Source organism: Chiloscyllium punctatum, chromosome 36 (assembly GCF_047496795.1).
Source record: "Chiloscyllium punctatum isolate Juve2018m chromosome 36, sChiPun1.3, whole genome shotgun sequence".
NCBI lineage: Eukaryota > Metazoa > Chordata > Chondrichthyes > Orectolobiformes > Hemiscylliidae > Chiloscyllium > Chiloscyllium punctatum.
Genome location: NC_092774.1, coordinates 56,694,102 through 56,717,133, shown reverse-complemented (window position 1 = coordinate 56,717,133; position 23,032 = coordinate 56,694,102). Strand labels below are relative to the sequence as shown.

The 23,032-nt window shown below is 46.4% G+C and overlaps 1 protein-coding gene and 1 non-coding gene across 2 annotated transcripts in view; both read left to right on the top strand.

The window, feature by feature from the left end:
• The first annotated feature begins 339 nt into the window (after positions 1 to 339).
• trnam-cau (transfer RNA methionine (anticodon CAU)) lies at positions 340 to 411 on the top strand. The gene has a single exon. It is a non-coding gene; the product is annotated as a tRNA-Met (tRNA).
• Positions 412 to 19,986: 19,575 nt separating this feature from the next.
• LOC140460102 (uncharacterized) overlaps positions 19,987 to 23,032 on the top strand; it is a 67,340-nt gene continuing 64,294 nt past the window's right edge. The window contains exons 1-2 of the mRNA XM_072554502.1: positions 19,987 to 20,930; positions 21,548 to 22,935. Of these exons, the coding sequence (XP_072410603.1) occupies positions 21,933 to 22,935 (1,003 nt within the window). The 5' untranslated portion in view covers positions 19,987 to 20,930; positions 21,548 to 21,932. The remainder of the gene's footprint in view (positions 20,931 to 21,547; positions 22,936 to 23,032) is intronic.

Below are 23,032 nucleotides of genomic sequence, written 5' to 3'. Positions count from 1 at the left end.
TCGGTGGTCACGTTCAGATGTGCAGATTTCCGCTGAGAAGGCGAGAGAATGAAACGACTAGAGTCACACGTTTACTTAAGTGTAGAACCAGCAGAGCGAAGGTGGGCCGCAGAGCCTCCGTCTGCGCTGTGACACATGTTGTGATTCAGTGTGAAATCACAGTTCGACCGACAGAATGTGGGAATTTAGAAAAAAGTTTATATTTACACAGCCTCCATACGTCTGCGAAACAGCATATCACACGACAGCAGTGGAGGTCTTTGACATCAGGCTCGAAGGTGCCTGCAGCGTGCCAGACAAAAGCCTGAAGTGTTCTGTGCAACCAGCTCACCACGCGGCAGCAGAGTGGCGCAGCGGGAGCGTGCTGGGCCCATAACCCAGAGGTCGATGGATCGAAACCATCCTCTGCTATCGTTCACTGTCACCTTGATCTGCTTTCTTCAGCAAGCTGCCTTTGCATCTACTTGCCGATATGTCCATATCGATCCACTCCATTCAAACGGCATGGGTTTTAGAGGTCTCAGTGGTATTCTGTTCTTGGTCGGTTTCCTCTGACCTGAATCGCAAAACCGGTTCTCTACGATGCTAATGAGCTGTTAAAGTTGAAACTCAGACATCGTCCCCCACTTTTTGGACGGATACCACCGATTGTGAATAACCTCAGAGAGAGAGAGAGAGACAAGTGACAGACAGTCGCCGTGGAATCCAGGGGCTGAATGGCTTCTGTCTGCGCGAGAATGATGCTACGTGTTGCTGAGGGAGCAAAAATGGTTCATTTTTAACCGTCCCTTCCGTGTTGGACTGCCTGCAGTCCCTCAGCTCAGGGCGGTGGGGATGACTCTCAGTGAGTGAAGGTTTCACTCGGATTCTCTTCATCTGGGACACTTGGGGCTCAGATGTTAACTGCTGCGCGGTCGCAGCAAAGAAAGCGATGCCCGCTTTGCAATAGACTTTCTGTAAGATTGCTGCGTGAAGACGATTTCTGAACACCAAGCAGGCTGCACAACAATGTGAATTTACCTGGGCGAAGAGTCCTCGGTGTTCATTTCTCTCTGTCCTGCCAGCACAGCATCTTTCTGTCTCTCCGATAACAGACCTTTGGAGAAAGTTCACAATCAAAGTTGTTCATGTTCCCCGCATTAATGTAACTGACACCTCTCACCCCAAGAGTTTCAGAGAGAGAGAGAGAGAGAAAGAGGGAGAGAAAGCAGAAGAGCGAATGGACTCTTACCCTCCCCCAACCCTACATTCCCCCACCCCCCTCCCCCCAGAACAACGTGCAAGTAGAAATCAAATGGTTTAATTATCCGCCAGTGGAGATAGTCCAGTTCCTGGGGATGAGACAAACATCAGCCCCCCCGGGGACAGAATGACAAGCAGATGTTCTGGAAAGGCTTTGCTGCTTGCAATTCTTGCAGCAATGTGGAATGTACTTCACACTGAGCAAGTTTCAGCTGGCTCAGAGTCTCCAATGTTCATTGCTGTGTTTGCCGCCAGCTCAGAGAGAGAACAATAGGCAGGACGTAGGAGTGAATAACGATCCGCGTGAGAATGCGAATAACTGTTAATGGAGACTGTTAGTGGCTAACAATACGTCGTGTGTCATAGCAGACGAGGTGATAAACAGGAGTCTTTTGTGTGGTAGGGGTCAAGGACATGGGAGAGTTCAGGCCCTATAGTTATAGAACTCGATATTGAAGACCGGAGGGCTGTCAGGTCTCCAAGTGGAAAATGAGATGTTGTTCTTTCATCTGGAGCTCGAACACTGCTGCAAGCCTGAGACAGGGATGTTGGCCAGGGAACAGGGTGATGTGTTAAAGTGGCAGGCAACCGCAAGGTCAGGGCCTTGAGTTTCTGCGGGCAGAAGCGGGATGTTCTGCGAAGCAGTCACCCAGTTTATGCTTCATGCTACGTTGGGCAAACGACACTGTGAGCAGCGAATGCGGTGGAATGAAATAGCAGCAGGGAGACTGGATGAGAAGCAACTGTTCGGGAAAGTCTTTGCCGCTTGCAATTCTGAGAGCAATCTCAAATGTACTTCATACTGAGCATGTCTCAGGTCGCTCAAGAGGTCTGGGGCATTACTTACGCGCGTGCTTTCTGGCTCGTTGGTCTAGGCGTATGATTCTCGCTTAGGGTCTGTTCCTGCGCTGATTTGCGAGAGGTCCCGGGTTCAAATCCCGGACGAGCCCGTGTTTTTTTTTTAAACTTGACTTGTGCAAAACTGCCTGATTAACTTTCTCAAAAAGCACCTTCGTGAAACCAGCGTGGGCTGCCTGGAGTACGAATGAGGCAGAAAACAGAGAAATAAAATGGTTGGAGATCGTGTTCAACAAGCTACTTGGATGCTGCCTGAACTGCTATGCTCTTCCAGCACCACTAATACAGAATCTGGTTTCCAGCATCTGCAGTCATTGTTTTTACCATAGTGCTCAACAGGTTGACGTGAGTGGTGCGGTGTTTGAGGAATGTCAGCAATCAAGGTAGATTGGAAAATTGGGACAGCTCTCCTCGGAGAACCGAACTTTTCCAAGTCATGAGGGACCTAGAAACAGGAAATAATGTTGTGAAAATGCTCCCACGCCTGAAAGGATCCATAACGATTCGGCAGAATTTTAAGTCACGAGGAAAAGAAGTAAAAGTGACATTAGGAAGAACGTTTTCGTACAGGGAGTGGTGAGGGTCAGTAAGTCCCTGTCTGACATTGACAAAGAGGAAGATTCAATGGACCCAAAAGGGAATTCGGTGGTCACGTTCAGATGTGCAGATTTCCGCTGAGAAGGCGAGAGAATGAAACGACTAGAGTCACACGTTTACTTAAGTGTAGAACCAGCAGAGCGAAGGTGGGCCGCAGAGCCACCGTCTGCGCTGTGACACATGTTGTGATTCAGTGTGAAATCACAGTTCGACCGACAGAATGTGGGAATTTAGAAAAAAGTTTATATTTACACAGCCTCCATACGTCTGCGAAACAGCATATCACACGACAGCAGTGGAGGTCTTTGACATCAGGCTCGAAGGTGCCTGCCGCGTGCCAGACAAAAACCTGAAGTGTTCTGTGCAACGCGCTTCGTCAAGCGACAGCCGAGTGGCGCAGCGGGAGCGTGCTGGGCCCATAACCCAGAGGTCGATGGATCGAAACCATCCTCTGCTATCGTTCACTGTCACCTTATCCTGCTTTCTTGACCAGCAAGCTGCCTTTGCATCTACTTGCCGAAATGTTCATATCGATCCACTCCATTCAAACGGCATGGCTTTTGGAGGTCTCAGTGGTATTCTGTTCTTGGTCGGTTTCCTCTGAAAAACCGGTTCTCTACGATGCTAATGAGCTGGTAAAGTTGAAACCCATGCCTTGCGGTTTCGGCCATTCCCTGCAGTAATTCGCCACCCTGGTTCAGACGTGAATGACAAGCATGTCCGAAACCGCATCACGACTCAGACATCGTCCCCCACGATGAGGACGGATACCACCGATTGGGAATAACCTCAGAGAGAGAGAGAGAGAGACAAGTGATAGACAATCGCCGTGGAATCGATGGGCTGAACGGCTTCTGTCTGCACGAGAATGATGCTACGTGTTTATGCCGTCCCACTGCCTGGCTCTGGGACCGGAGGGCTGTAAGGTCTCCAAGTGGAAAATTAGGTGTTATTGTTTCATCTGGAGCTGGAACACTGCTTCAAGCCTGAGACGGAGATGTTGGCCAGGGAACAGGGTGGTGTGTTAAAGTAGCAGGCAACCGCAAGTTCAGGGCCTTTTTAGTGAAAATGACACCTCTCACCCAAGGGATTCAGAGAGAGGGAGACAGCAGAAGTGCAAAAGTGCTAGATCACTTTTCCACATAAGCATCTTCGTTAAACGAGATCGGATTGCCAGAAGTTGGGGATGGGGCTGAGCTACCATTGCAGCGAACACAGCGAAGGGCAACACTTGTTCAAAGTTAGAACAAGTCTTGCAGATTGTTCGCCCACACAATCCGAGTCTGAATGAATTCTCCAGCTGCGTTATTGCTCAAATCTGAGAGTGAAATTTCAGGAAGCGGGGAATTGAAGTGATTGGAGACAGCGCTGAACAGGTTGTCGGGAATTGTGCCGTGTCTGAGGAATGTCAATAATGAAGGCAGATTGGAAAGTTGGGACAGTTCTCCTTGGAGAACAGAAATTTGAAATCTGGCCCAGTTGACGTTTTCCAAGACATGAGGGGTCCAGACAGAGAAAATAATACAATGAAAATGGTACCACGCCTGAAAGGATCGCTAACAATTAGGCAGAGTCTTGAGCAAAGCAAGTAAAAATGACATTATGAAGAACGTTTTCGTGCAGAGAGTGGTTAGGGTCAGATTTACACAGTTGCACTGTCACCCTTGTAGAGCTCTGAGTTGTCTTGTCCTCTTCTGTCGCTGTGTTCTGATCTCAAGTGTGAAACCTCTTCCCTCAGATGGTAATGAACTGGTGAAGTAGAAACACATGACTTGCTGCTTTTGTCCATTTCCTGCAGACGCCCTTGTAACAAAATACTTTCTGCAGGATTGCTGTGTCATTTCAAATTCTGAACACCAAACAGGAATTTGTTGCAATGTGGGGTTGAAGTGTTTTAAGTAAAGTGTTCTGAGCAGGAAGCCTAGTGAAGGGTTAGGTGGGTTTTTGTTTTAAACTGCTCATTTCTTTCAGCCCCCAACAATGTACTTCCAATGCTGTTCGAAGGAGCGGTGAATCAGTAACTGGTATCATCAGAAGTCTTACGATTTTCAGTACTGCAGGTATTGCATTGTTGTATCAGCATTGTAAAGGTCACTGGCAGCAGCGGGAGGTGTGGGTTCTATTCACTGGAAGCGATGAAGCAGTTAGATAACACATATATGAGAGGGCAGAGTGGGACTTGTCTTTCAATTTGCAGAAGTTGGGAGGTTGTGGGAGCTGTGGTTCTGGGCAAACACAACTGCAGTAAATCATAGAAGCCCTACAGTGTGGAAGGAGGCCATTCAACCCATCAAGTCCACACTGACCCATCGAACAGCATGCCACCCAGACCCACCCTATCTCGTCGTTTCTGCTGGTGGGTTAGACTAGGTAAAAGAATTAGGGGTAGGTTTAAGGCAGAGGAGGAGGGACTACGTTTCCTGGAGAGTGGTGAATCTGTAGAATTCTTTGCCCAATGAAGCAATAGAAGCAGGCATATTCAAGACACAGTTCGATGGGATTTTGGATGGTAGGTGAATTTAGGGTAGTCAGGATAATGCAGGTAAGAGGAGCTGAGATGATGGATAGATGAGCCATGACCTTAAGGAATGGCGGAGTAGGTTCGATGGGCCAAATGGCCTCTTTCTGCACTGCAGGGATTTTATGATTGCTTCATATGGTGTATATCTGATATTCACTGTTGTACACGCTGCATGGCTATGATTTTTCACCTTCTAATATAGTAATAGAATTACATCCTGTATTTCTTGCATTCGTTTTTATTTAACAGGTCAGCAGGAAGTCTTTCAGCAACTTTACTGGCTTTCTTTCCTGAAGCAGCCTTGACATTTCATTTTCATATCCTTGATTCAGCTCCATTTCCAGCACCTTTTGTAGGAAGGTTGTTCCAGGTCATTGTCTCCTAAATGAAGCTTTCCTCTTTATATACCTAATGCTACCTTGCTGAATGAGGGCTTTCAGGTTTCTGTGTCATGGATAATATATGATCAGCAGGTATCTGGCAATCTAAGGAATTGTCACCGATGTTATGTTCATTTGACTGTACTGACCGTGACTTATTTCGTGATTTCTTTTGCAGGAAGACATGGGGAAAGAAATCTGAAACCAAAAGATACATCAGCTTCTGACAGAGCCACTTGATTCATTGGGACTTGAATATCAGCAGCCATTCCAGTCGAGAAGAAATGTTTGCTTTTGTCTGCTTGGACACTGGTGTGGCAGGAAGAATACTGATACACCCGAATGAGGGAGATTCAGTGCAGTGACTGTGAAAAGTACAGTACTTCACACCACTTACTCAGCTTGGAGGATTTAAGAGACTGTTCACTTGCTCTCTGTGCGGGAAGGGCTTCACCCGCTCCTCCCACCTGCAGAGACATCAGTGAGTTCACCAACCATCGCAGGGGGATTGAAGGAGCTTCAGCCGAGTGCCATTATCGACTGCATTAATAACCCAGTTCTGGGGACTCCTGGGTTTGAATCTCACCAAAACAGATGGCGGATTTGGAGTTCAGTCAGAAATCTGGAGTTCAGAATCTCATTATGATCTTCGGGGAACAAACACCCCAATCTGATTCACTGATGCTTTAGGGGAGGAAACTGCCGTTGTGGGAAAGGATTCACTCAGTCTTCCCAGCTGCATCCTTTCCCTGGTCTGGCCTAAATGTGACTCCAGACCCACAGCAGTGTGGTTGACTCTTGACAGCCCATCTGCAAATGCACGGGGAGAATCTTACTTGCATACAGACTATGGGTTGCAATTGCTGAGTGAAGCAATACTTCCTCCAGGCTAAGGCTGCACCAAGGATCGAATTACAAAGGGACAATTCAGCTGACCAATAGTGAAGAAAGTGGGATGCAGGGGAGTGTGTGTGTGTGTTTATAAAAAAGCTACTTTTTGTGCACCTTTTTGCTGGGACGATCTGAAGCTGCAACAAAGTTGGGTCCCAACAAAAGTTACCTGAACCTACCGTCGGACTCTGACTTTACCAAGCATGCACACATGCAAACACACACTCTCGCAGCCAGACTCAAGTGTATGCACACAGTCACTCACTCTCATGCATGCACACATAGATAAGACTATGGGGTGAATTTGCATTTTCAGAATTATGTTTGAAGATACATTCTATTTTTGCTCAAAGTGAGAGTGCACAGGATAAGTCTGTGAGAGGATGTGTGTGTGGGTGAGAGTGTGGGTGGGTACATGTGTATGCATCTGAGAGAGCGCATATATCTGAGAGAGTGCCTGCGTGAGTATGTGAGAATGTATGACTGTGTGTGAGAGACAGAGAGACAGAATGTGTCCAGTGTAGTGGGGTCACCTGTAATGTAACATGAACCCAAGGTCCTGGTGGAGGCCATCCTCATGGGTTCCAAACTTGGCTATCAGTCTCTGCTCGGCCACTAGAAATGATTAAGCAGTTACACAATAGACACGGGAGAGGGCAGGGTGAGACTTGTCTTTCGATTTGCAAAAGGTGGAAGGCTCTGGATGATGTGATCGAGGGCAAACACAACTTGGAGGACCTTCGGCTCAGAGAGGTGGAGCTGGAAGCCAGGTTGCTGACACGCTGGGAGGGCAAGGAGGAAAGTTAATCAGATGCTTTTTATTCCGGGAGATGGTCTTTCCCTCCGGACAGAGCCTTCTGATGGGATCTGTGGACAGGGTCAGGAGGGTGTGAGCCTGGGTCAGGCAGGTAAAGGGGATCTGAGAGAAGGCTGCAGGGGAGAGGAGCTAACTGTGGGGTGATGGGAGCAAGAACAACGTTAGGGAGGGGGAGATAAGGGACACAATAGTGACCGGGATTGACTCCGTTCTCTGCAGTTGGCAGCAGAAGCACAGATGGCACAGAATGCCAGGATTCAAGAACCGCTGTGCTCTGGGCTGCAGAAGTGGGAAAGGGAAGTGCAATGGGTGTGGTCCAACAACGTCAGCAGGACACAGCCTCTGCTGAGGCTGCATGAGAAGTTAAAATCTGCAAAGACAAAGCAGTACCTCAAAGCACTGGGTGGGATGGTGGCTCAGTGGTTAGCAATGCTGCTTAATAACGCCGGGAGCCTGTGTTTGATTCCACCCTTGGGTGACTGTCTGTGTGAAGTTTCGCATGTTCTCCCCCTTGTGTCTGTGTTGGTTACCTCTGGGTGTTCTGGCTTCCTCCCACAGTCCAAAGATCTGCACTTTAGGGTGGATCAGCTGTGCTAAAGTGTGCAGGTGAGCTTGCATCTTGGATGACCATGTTAGTTTTGGTTCCGTCATTTGTAAATCCCAGAACTTTTTTAAACTTACATTCTCAGGATAGCTTTTAACAATAGTTGTCATCTCAGCTCTGATAATGGATTGAAGGTGAGACATTAAAGTCTGTCTGTGTCCCAATGTTAGGTCAGACTGATTCTATTTCTAAAGTGGGAGCTACAGAATCTTACATGGATTTATGCAGTTTTTGAGTAATTCGGAATAAATGGAATTCTGCAAGGAAGTGTACAAACAACTGACCAGGAACACGATAGGCAACTACCAGCTGATCTGACCAAAGAGCACAACCGTGAACTGACAGCATTCATCAAGACTTCTGATCCAATCCTTCCAGAAGCTCAGCATCCACGGACTAGTTGAATCCGTGGATGTGTCAGTACTTTACACCAGCATTCCTCATGATGATGGCATCACGGTAACAGCTTCAGTACTCAATACCAACAACTGCCAATCTCTGAGCACTGTCCTACAACTCATCCGCTTCATTCTCAACCACAACATTTTCACCTTTGGCAACCAGTTCTTCATCCAGACACATAGAACAGCCATGGGGACCAAATTTACACCCCAGTATGCCAACATTTTCACGCAGAGGTTAGAACAAGGCTTCTTTTCTGCACAGGACCTCCAACCAACACTATACACCAGATATGTTGATGACATTTCTTCCTCTGGACCCATGGTGAGCAGTCACTGAAACAACAATACTCTTTAGTATCTGTCTCATTTTTGAACACATGCAGCTCTATCAAGGATGGATATCTCAGCACTTCTCTGTACCGCAAACCCACGGATAACCTGACAGTGCTACACTTCTCTAGTGAAACATATTAAAACAGCCACCCCCTCTGGACAAGCCCTTCACAGACATAGGATCTGTTCAGGTGAGGAAGAACGTGACAGACACATGGAAGTACACAAGCATGCTCTCATAAGAACGGGGTACAATGTTCAACTCATCAACTGCCAGTTCCAATGTGTCACAGCAAGAAACTGTAATGACTTCCTTTGGGAGACAGACACGAGCTGCAACCAAAATGGTACCATTTGTTGCCCAGTACTTCTCAGGAGCCGAAACACAACGCCATGTTCTTCACAGCCTGCAACACATTATTGATGAGGATGAGCACCTCGCCAAGACCTACCCCACGCCTCCACTTGTCGCCTTCAAACAACCGCCAAACTTTAAACAGATTGTTCTCAGAAAACTGCCTGGCCTTCAGGACAAGACGAAACAACTCTGTCACGGCAGATGATGAAAGACGTATCAGAGTGTTGACACGATTACCACCATTACACGTGGGGACAGCACCCACCATGAGTGTAGCAGGTACTCATGTGACTCAACCAACATTGTTTTATCTCATACACTGCAGGCAATGATGCCCTGACTCTTGGTATATTGGCGAGACCGAGCAGAGGCTACAGCAACAGATGAATGGACACTGCACAACAATCACCAGCGAGGAGTGTTCCCTCACAGTCGGGGAACACTACAGCGGTCCGGGACATTCAGCCTTGGACCTTCGAATGACCATCCTTCAAGGTAGACTTCAGGATAGGCAACAACGGAAAGTGGCTGGGCAGAGGCTGATAGCCAAGTTCAATACCCATGGAGGTGGCCTCAACCAGGACCTTGTGTTCATGTCACACTACAGGTGACCCCACTATAATATACATTCTCTCTCTCTCTCTCTCTCTCTGTCTGTCTGTCTCTCTCTGTCTCTCACACACACACAAGCATGCATTTAGACAAATACGTGCTCCTCCAAACCAACACACTCACACAGACTCTCTCTCATACACATGCGCTCTCTCAAATGCTCTCTCTCACACACACACCCTCTCACAGACTTGTACCCCATTACACTCTCTCTCACACACACGATCACTTGGTTTCTCCTGCACACACTCACACACATAAAAGTTTGTGGGTTGAATTTGTACTTGCAGAATCGCATTGTATTTTGCTCAAAAGCTCAGACACGTAAGATTCTGTAATACCACGATAGAAATAGAATCCGTCTGACCTAACATTGGGACACAGACAGACTTGAACTTAACACCTTCAATGCATTATCTGATTGAGATGACACCTATTGTTAAAAGCTATTTTGAGAACGTAACTTTTGAAAAGTTCTAGAATTTACATGTGAAGGAATCAAAACTAACATGGTCGTTCTAAAAGATGGTAGAGGTCAGCTAAAGTTGTTTGATATTCCATTCCATGACACTGCAATCCTGTTGCTATAAAGTCTGTGTGTTATGATTCTGCTCCACAACCAACCGATGAAGAAGCAGCGCTTCGAAAACTAGTGATTCCAAATAAACCTGTTGGGCAACAACGTGGCATTGTGTGATTTTTAACTTTGAAAATCTGTCAGTAATGCCAACATTTCCATACTGCGCATGCTACTGGGTGTCAGTAACGCACTGCGCATGTGTTACGGTGTCAGCAAAGCACTACGCATGCTCACGCAACAAGGGGAAACACTCCGTGACCTTGTTTTGATGGACCAATGAGAAGCTCTGGAGGACCGGATGGAGACTGGTCCTCCTGCCAATCACAGCAAACCCATCGTCTGGATGCGGAAGTAGGACCATGAACTTCTGAAATTGCTGCTGCTGCTCCTCTCTCTCTGAATGAAGATTGAGCTTCACGCCAGACTGCAACTTCCTTCCTCTGTCCAACATCTGTGAGTACAACACACTCTTTTCTCAACCCCGTTTCTATTCTGGGGTTGAGCTGTTGACTTGCAGGAACTGAAGGGAAACGGAGTGAATCCAGGGAGAGGACAGACTCTTGGAAAGTTAGTTCAGGTTTTTTTTCAATGGCAAATACAGGAGAATTGACATTTCAGGCTCGAGCCTTTCATCAGTAATGATGTGTGGATGAACAAAGGGGCCTCTGCGTCCTTCTAATCCAGTCAGTGCAAGTTGTCAGACAGGTGAAGCAAGTAGTGAGCAAGGCAAGTGGTATATTAGCAAGTGGAATTGAGTTCAGAAGTGGGGACGCCTTCCTGCAGTTTGGGCGTAATTGAATATATCCAAGGTTGAGTTCATCTGATTTTTGAACAACAAAGATGTGATGGTTATGGGGGAAGGCAAGACCAATCCAGATCAGTTATAGAAACAGACCCTTCACTCCAACTAGTCCATGCTGACTATGTTCTCAAACTAAATTGGACCCACCTGCCTGTGTTTAACCTATATCCCTTTGAACCTTATATATTGGAGTCCTAGAGATGTACAGCACTGAAACAGACCCTTCGGTCCAATTTGTCCATGCCTACCAGTTATCCTAATCTAGTCTATTTGCCAGCCCTGGGCCCATATCCCTCGAACCCCTTCTATTATAGACCAATCCAAATGCCTTTTAAATTCTGTAATTATACCAGTCTCCACCACTTCCTCTGGCTGGTCATTTCATACATGCACTACTGTGTGAAAAGGCTTCCCTTAGATCTCTTTTATGTCTCTCCCAGTTCGCCCAAAACCTTTAGTTCTGCACTCCCCCACCCCAGGAGAAGACTTTGTCTATTTACTCTATCCATGCCTCTCATGATTTTATAAACCTCAGCCTCAGCCTCCGACGCTCCAGGGAAAACAGCCCCAGCCTATTCAGCCTTTCCCGAGAGCTAATTTTTTCAAATCTGGCAACATGCTGGTAAATCTTTTCTGAACCCTTTCAAGTTTCACACCGTCCTTCTGATGGGCAGGAGACCAGAGTTGCACGCAATATTCCAAATGTGGCCTCACCAATGTCCTGTAGAGCTGCAACATCACCTACCTCCCAACTCCTTTACTCAGTGCTGTAACCGATAAAGGAAAGCATACCAAATGCTGCCTTCACTATCCTATCTACCTGGGACTCTACCTTCAAGGAACAATGAACCTGCACTCCAAGGTCTCTTTGTTCAGCAACACTCTCCAGAACCTTACCATAAAGTGTATATGTCCTGCTTTGATTTGTTTTTCCAAAATCCAGCACTTCACACTTAATTTAAATTAAACTTCATCATTCATGTACTAATCCAAATGTCTTTTAAATGTTCTAACTGAATCTGCATCCACCCCTTTGTCTGGAAATTCATTCCACACGCAAACCACTCTCGGGGGGGGGGGGGGGGGGGGGGCTGGGAATGGCGACGGCGACCGTCATGTCCTTTTAAAATCTTTCTCCTCTCTCTCTTTCAAAATTTGCTCCATAGTCTTGAACCCTCAGCCTAGAGAAAGGATTTTGGCCGTTCACCTCATCTATACCCCTCACGATTTTATAATCCTCCTCTGCTCCAGTGGAAAAAATTCCAGCTTATTAACCTGAATGTAGGTATATTCATGGCAGGTCAGGCAGCATCCGAGGAGCTGCCTGACCTGCTGTGCTTTTCCAGCACCACTCTAATCTAGACTCTGGTTCCAGCATCTGAAGTCCTTGTTTTTACCTTTTACGTCGGTATACTCATATCTACTTATGATCTGTTCTATGCTGGCGCAAGCTCGACAGGCTCAATGGCCTATTCCTGCCCCCAGTTTGAACACTCCTAGTCCAGGACAGCAAGAGACCATAAACCACAGGAGCAGAAATTAGGCCTCTCAGCCCATCAGGGTTGCTCCACTATTACGTTCTGGCTGATAAGTTTCTCAATCCCATTCTCCCACTTTCTCCCTGTAACCCTCAATCCCCTTGATACTCAAGAACCTATCTATCTCCATGTAAAATCTACTCAGTGACCTGGCCTCCACAGCCTTCTGTAGCAATGAATTCCACATATTCACCACTCACCGGCTGAAAATGTTTCACCTTATCTTTGTTCTAAAAGATATTCCTTTTACTCTGATGCTGTGCCCTCGGGTCCTAGACTCTCCGACCAATAGGAACATCTTCCCCATGTACACTCTGTCCAGGCCATTCAGAATTCTGTCTGTTTGAATTAGATCTCACCCCTCCCCGAGTGTGGGCCTGTTAATCAGCATGAACCACACCCTTCAGGATGAGTTACAGCAGGAATTAGGTTCAGCAAAGTCAGAATGGAGGAAGTGTGTGTGGGATGGAGATTCTCAGCTTTTGGGGGATGAGAGAGGAAACAAAGTTCAATATAAATTAGAATTGATCGGATGGGCTGATGGGCCCAGGAATGGCAAAATGAGTTAATTTAGATAAATGTGAGGTGTTACGCTTTTTAAGGCAAATCAGGGCACGACTTACATGGTTAATGGGAAGTGTTGCTAAACAAAGTGTCCTTGCAGGTTCATCATTCCTTGAAAGTGGAATTGCAGAGAGACAGGATTGTGAAAAACGCATTTGGTACACTTTCCTTTATTGATCAGAGCATTGAGTACAGGGGTTGGGAGGTCATGTTAGGCCACTTTTGGAAAACTGTGTGCAATTCCAGTTGCCCTCCTCTGGAAGAATGTTGTGAAACTTAAAAGGGTTCAGAAAAGATTTACAAAGATATAGGCAGAGTTGGAGGGTTTGAGCGATAGAAAAATGCTGAATACGCCAGGGATAATTTCCCTGGAGCATTGGAGGCTGATGGGTGACCTTACAAAAGTTTATAAGGGGTATAGATAGGTTGGATAGCCCAAATCTTTTCCCCATGGTAGGCGACTCCAAACCTAGAGGGCATAGGTTTCACCGTGAAAGGGGAAAGATTTAAAATGGACCTGAGGGGCAACTTTTTCACACAGAGGGTTGTGCATGTTTGGAATGAGCTGCCAGAGGATGTGGTGGAGGCTGCTACAATTACAACATTTAAAAGGCATCTGGATGGGTAAATGAATAAGAAGGATTTAGAGGGATACAGGCCAAATGCTGGCAAATGGGATTAGATGAGTTTAGGATATCTGGTCGGCATGGATGAGTTGGACCGAAGGCTGTGTTTCTGTACTGTATGACTTTAATCATCTTGCATGAAAGCAGAAGTGTTGTGAAGACTGGACTTTCAGAGCAGCTTTCAAAGATGTTTTGCCTTTACTGGAAGCAGAAGAAGTGACAATGAAGTATTTCATTGGTGAGACAGCAACTGAGTATGTGAGTACATCTAGGATTTTGGTGGAAAGTGGGAATTCATTGCACTGTGGGGGTGAAGTGCTTTAAGGCTTCCCAGCAGGAAGGACAGTGTGCTGATTGGGGTGCCCAGTGAAGGGTGAGGTGGATTTTTGAGTTAAACTGCTCATTTCGGCCAGCCTCCAACATTGTATTTCCAATGCTGTCCATCAGAAGGAGCTGTGTGTACCTGGTATTGTTAGAAGCCTTACGGTTTTCAGTACTGCAGGAATGGCATTGTTTCATCGGCATTGTTTCATCAGCATTGTAAAGGTGACTGGCAGCAGAGGGAGGTGTGGGCTGTGTTCACTAGAAACGATTAAGTATTTAGATAACATACAAATGAGAGGGCAGGGTGGGATTTGTCTTTCGATTTGCAGAAGGTGGGAGATTCCGGGAGCTGTGATCTGAGCTGTGAACTGCGGTAAATCATAGAAGCCCTACAGTGTGGAAGCAGGCTATTCAGCCCATCAAGTCCATTCTGACCCCTCCGAAGAGCATCCTGCTCATACACCCCTCCCACCCTCACCCCTTAGGGAATCAGGGGTTCGGGATAATGCAAGTAAGAAGAGCTGAGATGATGGATAGATCAAATGGCCTACTCCTGCTTCTATTACAACAAAACTATAACCCTGCATTTCCCATTGGCTAACCCACCTAACCTGTACATCCCTGGCCACTGTGGGCAATTTAGTATGGCCAATCCAAATCAAGGCAGGTGAGCAATGTAGTGATGTGGAAAATGGACGTCAGAGAACAATAGAAAGGAACAACGAGAATAAACGTACCAGCAATTAAAACTGGATTCAAAAGATTACAAACAATAAAACTAAAAGGTCAGTATCTGAATGTGTGCTTGTTATGAAGGGGTAGAGGTACTGTACCTTTAAGAGAGTTAAAAAAGCGAGCAGAACAAAGTGTTCTAAACAAGATGAGATTGTATTATTTGGTCAACACAAATAGAGCAACTGGGTTGCCATGAGGCACAAACTAATTCAAATTTGGCCAATCAGTTTAAATTTTGCACCAAAATACCAAAGTCCAATCAAGTTTGAATTAAGTATTTTGATAATATTAACACCAATAAAATGATCCGATGTTTTGGAGTATAAAACCAGGCATTTTTGTGAGTTTTAACACTCTGTGTTGGACATAAAGAGTAAAGTTGTTAATTTTTACTTTAAATATTTATATTACTGCATGGGGTGAATAATTTCTGTGTTGATGGTCTAATTTAGCAGAGGGGGTTACCCCGTGTCGTAACAGTGCTGCAACGTAACAAAAGTGAATGAATTGACTGCACACATTGAAGAGAATGATTTTGATCTGGGACTCCTTACAGAGACATGACTTCAGGATGACAAGGATTGGATCCTAAATATTGAGGGGATTTGTGGCATTCAAGTCGAATGGGAAGCTAGGTAAAGGTAGAGGGTTGACACTGCTAATCAAAGCACTGATCACAGGGTCGTCTGGTGTCAGCTCGGATTTCAGGTCCTGGTTTCTTTGTCCTCTATTGCTCTCCCTGTTCCCACACAGTTGTTGTCCGTTCTCAGCTCTGCTTCATTTCTGCTGAAGCTTTAACCTCCTTTGACACCTTCCGGAACAATAAATCATTCAGTCAAAGTCCAACCCACAATCTCCCAGCCTGTCAACCATCCAGACACAGAGTATCATACCAGAAAATATAACAAAAAAGATGAAAAGTTAGAATTAAATAGGTGCTTGTGTCTGTTCATTGGCAAGTAAACTAGAAATAGGGGTCTGCCAAAAATCTTATAGTGCCCTAATTGAAGAATTGTCTCTCCCTTACATCTAGGTATTAGTACCCAGCTATGATTTATAACAATATTTACATCAACAGAAATAAAGCATCTGTTATGCAATAGACATAGAGATATACAGTATGGAACTAGACTTTTTCTCTCGTGTGTGTGTGTGTGTGTTCACACACACCAAGGTCTATGGGGTGAATTTGTATTTGCAGATACATTCCATTTTGCTCAAAAAATGCACAATCTGCAAGCAGACAATACATAGAATATTTTATAAATTCCACTTTGGATATAGAACCAGTCTGACTCAAAAACTGGGATACAGATAGACTCTGGCCTCACACCTTTCATGCATTGTCTGAGCTGAGTTGTCATCTTTTCTTATAAAGCCTTAAGTTATCTCGAGTAGGTGTCTTATAAGAAGTTCTGGGATTTACATATTAATGACACCAGCAATTCATTCTAAAAGATGAAAGACTTTACAATCCAGGTTTCTTCAATGTATCATTTCAGTGGCATGACTCTGTAATGTTTTGCTGTAAACTCAGTGTCTTATGATCTTATACTCCACAACCACCTGATGAAGGAGCAGTGCTCCGAAAGCTAGTGCTTCCAAATAAACCTGTTGGATTGGCGTCATGTGATTTTTATCTTTGCCCAGGTTAGGGTGGATTGGCCCTGCTAAATTACCCATAGTGCTCAGGGTTTTGCAGGTGTGGGAGAATTGTTAGAAGCGATTTGATTCCACCTTCTCGTGACTGTCTATGTGAGCTTTGGTATGTTCTCCCCCTTCTGTTTGCGTGGGTTACCTCTGGGTGCTCCGGTTTCCTCCCACAGTCCAAGGATCTGCGGTTTCGGATGGATCGGCTGTGCTAAAGTGTCCAGGGATGTGCAGGTTAGAGTGGGTTAGCCATGGGGAACTGCAGGGCTGTAGGGTAAGTTGATGAGTCTGGGTGGGATGCTGTGTGGAAGGTCGGTGTGAATTTGATAGGTGAAATGGCCTGCAGGGATTATATAATTCTCCTGCTTTAGCCATATGTGGATTGAGAAATGACTGCTGTGGGAGGAGTAGGTTCCAGTTCATGGGACACTGCCCCAGTCCTGGGGAAGGTGGGAATTGTGCTGTCTCTCTCCCCACCCACTGCCCCCATCCATTCTCTCTCGCCCCGCAACTCTCTGCCCCCCATTTTCTCTCTCTCCCCCTCATTCTCCTCCTCCACCCTTTGACCCCCGAGTCTTTCTTTTCTGCCCCCACCACCCTCTGTTCCCCCCAGTCTCTCAATGGCCCCCACACTCTGTCACCCTGTCCATTCTGTATCTCTTCCAACTCCCACTAAACTTTCTCATGCCTCGAGCTCTCTTTGATCGCTGTATCAAGCTCATCTCAGAAGAGAGAGAGAGAATGGTTGGTGATGACACTGCCTGGGAGATAGGGGTGCACGAGAAATGGCTGATCTTTCAAATTGAGAATAGATAAAATAATATATTCAGAAACAGCATTAAAGTTTGAACGCATGTTCAATTGTATATTAAGACAAAGCTGCAGCCATCTTTCTCAAACTTGCTTTGAACTATGTGCAGTTGAGGACAGGCTGTTCGGGGTGAATGAGGCTTTTGCCCGAAATGTCAATTTTCCCGAAATGTCAATTTTCCTGCTCCTTGGATGTTGCCTGACCTGCTGTGCTTTTCCAGCACCACATTCTTGACTCTAATCTTCAGCATGTGCAGTACTCACTTTCGCCTGTTAGGGGTGAATGGCCGATTCCTAGTCTTGAATAATTGGTTCTGTTAGAAGGTGTATTGGTGTATTCTACGTGCAAGAGAGTTGAAAAGTGAGCAGAACCACCTGACATAGCACCAAGCGTTCTGAACAAGGTAATAATTTAACATTTGGTGGAACAGCTGGGTTGCCTGGAGACAAAAACATACTCAATTTTGGCCAATCGATTTAGATCTTGCCCTAAAATACTGAATTCCAATCAAGTTTGAATTTAGTATTTTGAGAATATTGGTTAGCACTGTTGCCTCACACCACCAGGGTCGATTCCAGCCTTGGGTGACTGTCTGTGTGGAGTTTGCACATTCTCCCCGTGTCTGCATGGGTTTCCTCTGGGTGCTCCAATTTCCTCCCACAGTTCAAAGATGTGCAGGTCAGGTGAAGTGGCTATGCTATATTGCACGTAGTGTGCGGTGCATTCGTCAGAGGGAAATGGGTCTGGGTGGGTTACTCTTCGGAGGGTCGGTGTGGACTGGTTGGGCCGAAGGGCCTGGTGCCACACTGTAGGGAATTTAATCTAATCTAATATTAACACCAATGAAATGATTTGATGCTTTGGAGTACAAAATCAAAAAATACAGTTGAACAGTTACAGGAGAACTGCCAAAAGACCAACAAATGTAGGCTGCTAGTGAGAACTCTGAGAGGTACCTGTCCAGACAAGGAGTCTGCACAGAGAAAAAACATCGACACCGACCTGGAGAGCAAATCTACAGAGGAAGATACAAAGAGAAGATTTAACAGCTGGCTGGTTTTGAAGTTTGAATCTTTCGGTAAATCTTAATCAGGGGTTTTTATTGATCTGGTATCATACAGGGGAAGTTAGAAGATAGGTTAGAGAAAGGAGTTGTAAATAGTTGTTAATTAATTATTCTCCGTTAGACTTTAATAAATAAAGTTGTTAATTTTTACTTTAAATACTGACCTTTGGAAATAGTTTCTTGGTTCTTGAATTTTCACAGATTACTGCATGGATTAAACCTTCTCTATGTTACTGGTTTAAATTAGGTGGGGGAGGTTGCACCCAGTGTTGTAAAATTTGGGGGCTTTCGTCAGAGATTTGAACTGGTTTAGACAGATTTGAATAGATTTGGGGGTATTAAAAATCCCAGCAGATTTAAACACTTGCAAGTTAGTGTGCTAGATCATTAAATAAAACTTTAAATAGTGACTTTTAGAAACAGTTCCTTACCTCTTGAATTTTCACAATACCACATGGGGTAAATCTTTTATGGGTTTAAATTAGTGGGGGGTGCAGTCCATGTCATAACATTTCTGACTATGTAGAAATAGAGTCATAGAGTAGTGGAGCATGGAAACAAACTGTTTGTTCCATGCCAATCGGATATCCTAAATTAATCTAGGCCCATTTGCCAGCTCTTGGCCAATATCCCTCCAAACCTTCCTGTCCAAACCGTCCTGCCGTGGATGGCACAGTGGCATAGTCGTTAGCACTGTTGTCTCACAGTGCCAGAGACCCGGGTTCAATTCCTGCCTAAGGCAACTGACTGTGTGGAGTTTGCACATTCTCCCTGTGTCTGCGTGGGTTTCCTCCGGGTGCTCCGGTTTCCTCCCACAGTCCAAAAATATGAAGGTCAGGTGAATTGGCCATGCTAAATTGCCCGCAGTGTTAGGTGTAGGGGAATGGGTCGGTGTGGACTTGTTGGGCCGAAGGGCCTGTTTCCACGCTGTAAGTAATCTAATATACCCATCCAGATGCCTTTTGAATATTGTAATTGTACCAGCCTCCACCACTTCTGCTGGGAGCTCATTCAATCCACGCACCACCCGCTGCGTGAAATAGTTGCCCTTTCGGTCCCTTTTAATCCTTTCCCCTCTCACCCTAATATAAATCAATTGCTGCTTTTTCTGAACAGACTCAGTGGCTGGCACTGCTGCCTTATAGCGCTAGGGACCTGGGTTTGATCTCAGTCTCTGGCAACTGCGTGAATGGAGTTTGCACCTTCTCTGTGTGGGATTCCTTTGGGTGCTCCGGTTTCTTCCCACAATCCAAAGATGTGCAGGTTTGGAGAGGGCACTTCTTGAGGGGAATTAACTTTCACACTTTTTTTCTACTCCTTAGGTCCCTTTTAAATCTTTCCCCTCTCACCTTCAACCTATGCCCTCCAGTTTGGGAGTCCCCTATCCTGAGGAAAAGATGAGTAGTCAAATAAAATGCAAAAGAAATAAAATGTCGAGCCGCAGGATAAATATAAAATGTGACTCCAGCCTTTCTTATCTCCGATTGTCATTTGGGCACAAAACCTCTCAGTAACACCAGCAACTTCACAGAGCGTCTTGCGCATGCTCCTCGGTGACAACACACACTGCGCATGTTCGCCGGTGTCAGCAAAACCTGCGCGTTGGGCCAATAGAAAGCCCTGGAGGACCGGAAGGAGCGTGGTCCTCCTGCTAATCAGCGACACCCCTATTGTGTGTGTGTCTCTCTCTCTCTCTCTCTCACTCAATCTCAATTTATGGAGGGGACAGATTCTGGAAAAGTTGGGCCAAGTCTGTGTCTCAGTTGGCAAACTCATGGAAAATGCAGTACCACGATGTGAAGTGATAGCATTCCCTGTTGGGGGGTAAACAGCAGAAAGGAGATGCATTGTTTAAATGGTGATATATTGGGATGTGGAGAAAATGAGGACTGCAAATGTTGGAGATCAGAGTCAAAAAGTGTGGTGCTCGAAACGCACAGCAGATGAGGTAGCATCCGAGGAGCCGGAGAGTCCGCGTTACAGGCACGAGCCCTTCATCATAAATGTGTATAAAGGGGCCTCAGTGTCCTTCCATACCAGTCAATGCCAGTTGTCAGATAGGTAGGAGCAGCAAGCAATGAGCAAAGCAGGTGTTATATAAGCAAGAGGAATTGAGTCCAGAAGTGGGGATGTCTTCCTGCAGTTATGGGATCATTGAATATATTCAAGGCTGAGTTCATCTGATTTTGGATCAACAAAGAAGTGGTTGTTTATGGGGGAAGGCAAGAAAATGGTTTTCAGACCATTGCAGAACAGTTACCGAGTCAAACAGCACAGAAACAGTCCCTTCAGTCCAACTACTCCATGCTGTGTTCTCAAACTAATCTAATCCCACCTGCCAGTGTTTGGCCTATATCCCTCTGTCACAAAGCTGGTCCTTTTACTAAAAGCTGGTCCTTCTCAAGGATGCTGTGTCCTTAGTTTTTATTATCAGAGGGGTGATTAAACCGATCCGGGCTCCGAAGCGACTGGTTTAGTACAGAGATGAAAAACGGTATTGGGAGGCATTTTTGGTTATATGTGAACAGATGAGACTTGAAGCCCAAGTTTTTGTTTTAGAAGTGACCTGTACAATGAAAGGGGAGTGGTCAGTCCTGAAAGCTGGAGTCTCGTTTGGGTGAGTTAAGCAGTGGTCTATGTGGAGAATGACTGCTAACACTGTCTCCTTCTGGCCTTCTAACTTCAACTGTAAGCCTCTGTTTCAGTTTTACTTTGTTTAAGGGGTTTGTTTTTTGGTACTGTTGTGTACCATTGCGAAGAGTGTTAAGAGTTTCTCCACAGCTTGTACTGTACTTAATAAAGTTTGGTTGTTCACAGAAGTTGGCGTATTGCAGTGTAAGAAGCTCAAGCAAAAGAACTTAACAAAGGAACCTAAGGGATAAGTCTTTCATGCAGAAAGTGGCGTGTTTAAGGAAAGAGCTGTCAGAGGAAGTGGTGGGTGCTGGTACAATTATGACATTAAAAGGCATCTGGATGGGTATACGATTAGGAAGGGTTTAGACGATGTGGGCCAAATGCTGGCAAATCGGCCGAGATGAGGTTAGGTTATCTAGTTGGCATGGATGAATTAGACCGAAGGGTCTGTTTCTGTGCCTAATATCTCTATCACTCTGGCTTGCCACTAACATTTGCCACATCTAGATGTACAGTTTCTCTCTGGTGTCAGTGTCAATGCCTTGATATCTCACTCTTAACCGGACTGGCAGTGATGACTTTTGTAATCTTTTCTTACAGACTATCTGAAGACAGAAGTTTCAAAGTCAACAGATAAAGGGCTCATGGCCAAAATGTTGATTCTCCTGCTTCTCTGATGCTGCTTGCCGTGCTGCACTTTTCCAGCGATGCAGTTTTTGACTCTGACTCTCCAGCGTCTCCAGTCCTCACTTTCACGTCAGTGTCTGACAGTTACTCAATCCATCAGGACCGCAACAATTTTCAACTATGATTCTGTGAGAAGGAGCAAAGCTTTCTTTTTGGTTCCTGTTTGAGTACGGGGGCACTGGTTGAAAGACCCTACTGTTGCAGCGCACTGGGTGTGGAGCCTGAAACAACTCTGCTGCCTGGAAAGAAGAATTCATGGCGGGGTTGTACACGTGTGTGTGCAGGTGAAGCTTCGGCCATGGAGAAACCCGAGGAAACACAACCTGTTAAGAAACCATGGAAGTGTGGCGACTGTGGGAAGGGCTTCCGTGTCCCATCTGTCCTGGTGGCTCATCAGTGCAATCACACTGGGAAGAGGCCGTTCTCCAGCCCCGAGCGGGCAAAGGGCTTTACCTGCTCTTGTGTCCTGCTGGCCCACCAGCATATACACACTGGTGAGAGGACGTCTTACTGCTCCGTATGCGGGAAAGGGTTCACTTGGGTGGACAACCTCCAGACCCACCAGCAATTCCACACAGGGGAGAGGCTCTTCAGTTGCCACGAGTGCGGGAAAGCCTTCAGCAATTCCTCCGACCTGCTGAAGCACCGGCGAGTCCACACGGGGGAGAGGCCATTCAGCTGCCCCGAATGCGGGAAGGCCTTCAGCGACTCCTCCAACCTGCTGAGGCACCGGCGGGTCCACACGGGGGAGAGGCCCTTCAGCTGCCCAGAGTGTGGGAAGGCCTTCAGCAATTCCTCCAACCTGCTGGCCCATCAGCAGGTCCACACGGGGGAGAGGCCCTTCAGCTGCCCAGAGTGTGGGAAGGCCTTCAGTAAATCCTCCAACCTGCTGGCCCATCAGCGGGTCCACACGGGGGAGAGGCCCTTCAGCTGCCCAGAGTGCGGGAAGGCCTTCAGCAATTCCTCCGACCTGCTGAGACACCGGCGAATCCACACAGGGGAGAGGCCATTCACCTGCCCTGAGTGTGGTAAGGCCTTCAGCAATTCCTCTGACCTGTTGTCCCACCGGCGGGTCCACACCAGGGAAAGGCCATTCAGCTGCCCCGAGTGTGGGAAGGGGTTCACCCGCTCCTCCAAACTGCTGGCCCACCAATGGGTCCACACCGGGGAGAAGCCATTTGCCTGCCCCGACTGCGGGCGGAGGTTCACATTGTCCTGCAACTTGCAGAGGCACCAGCGGGGGCACCAGTGCATCCAACAATCAGATTCCACCAGTGACGCTGCAGTGGGTCACCCACAGGGCTGAACCTCCTGCCCATTCTGACAGTGGGTGTAGTGGGTTTTTTTGTTTTGTGCTGGACTCACCATCCCCCCCTCCCTCCCCCCCACCCCCCGCAA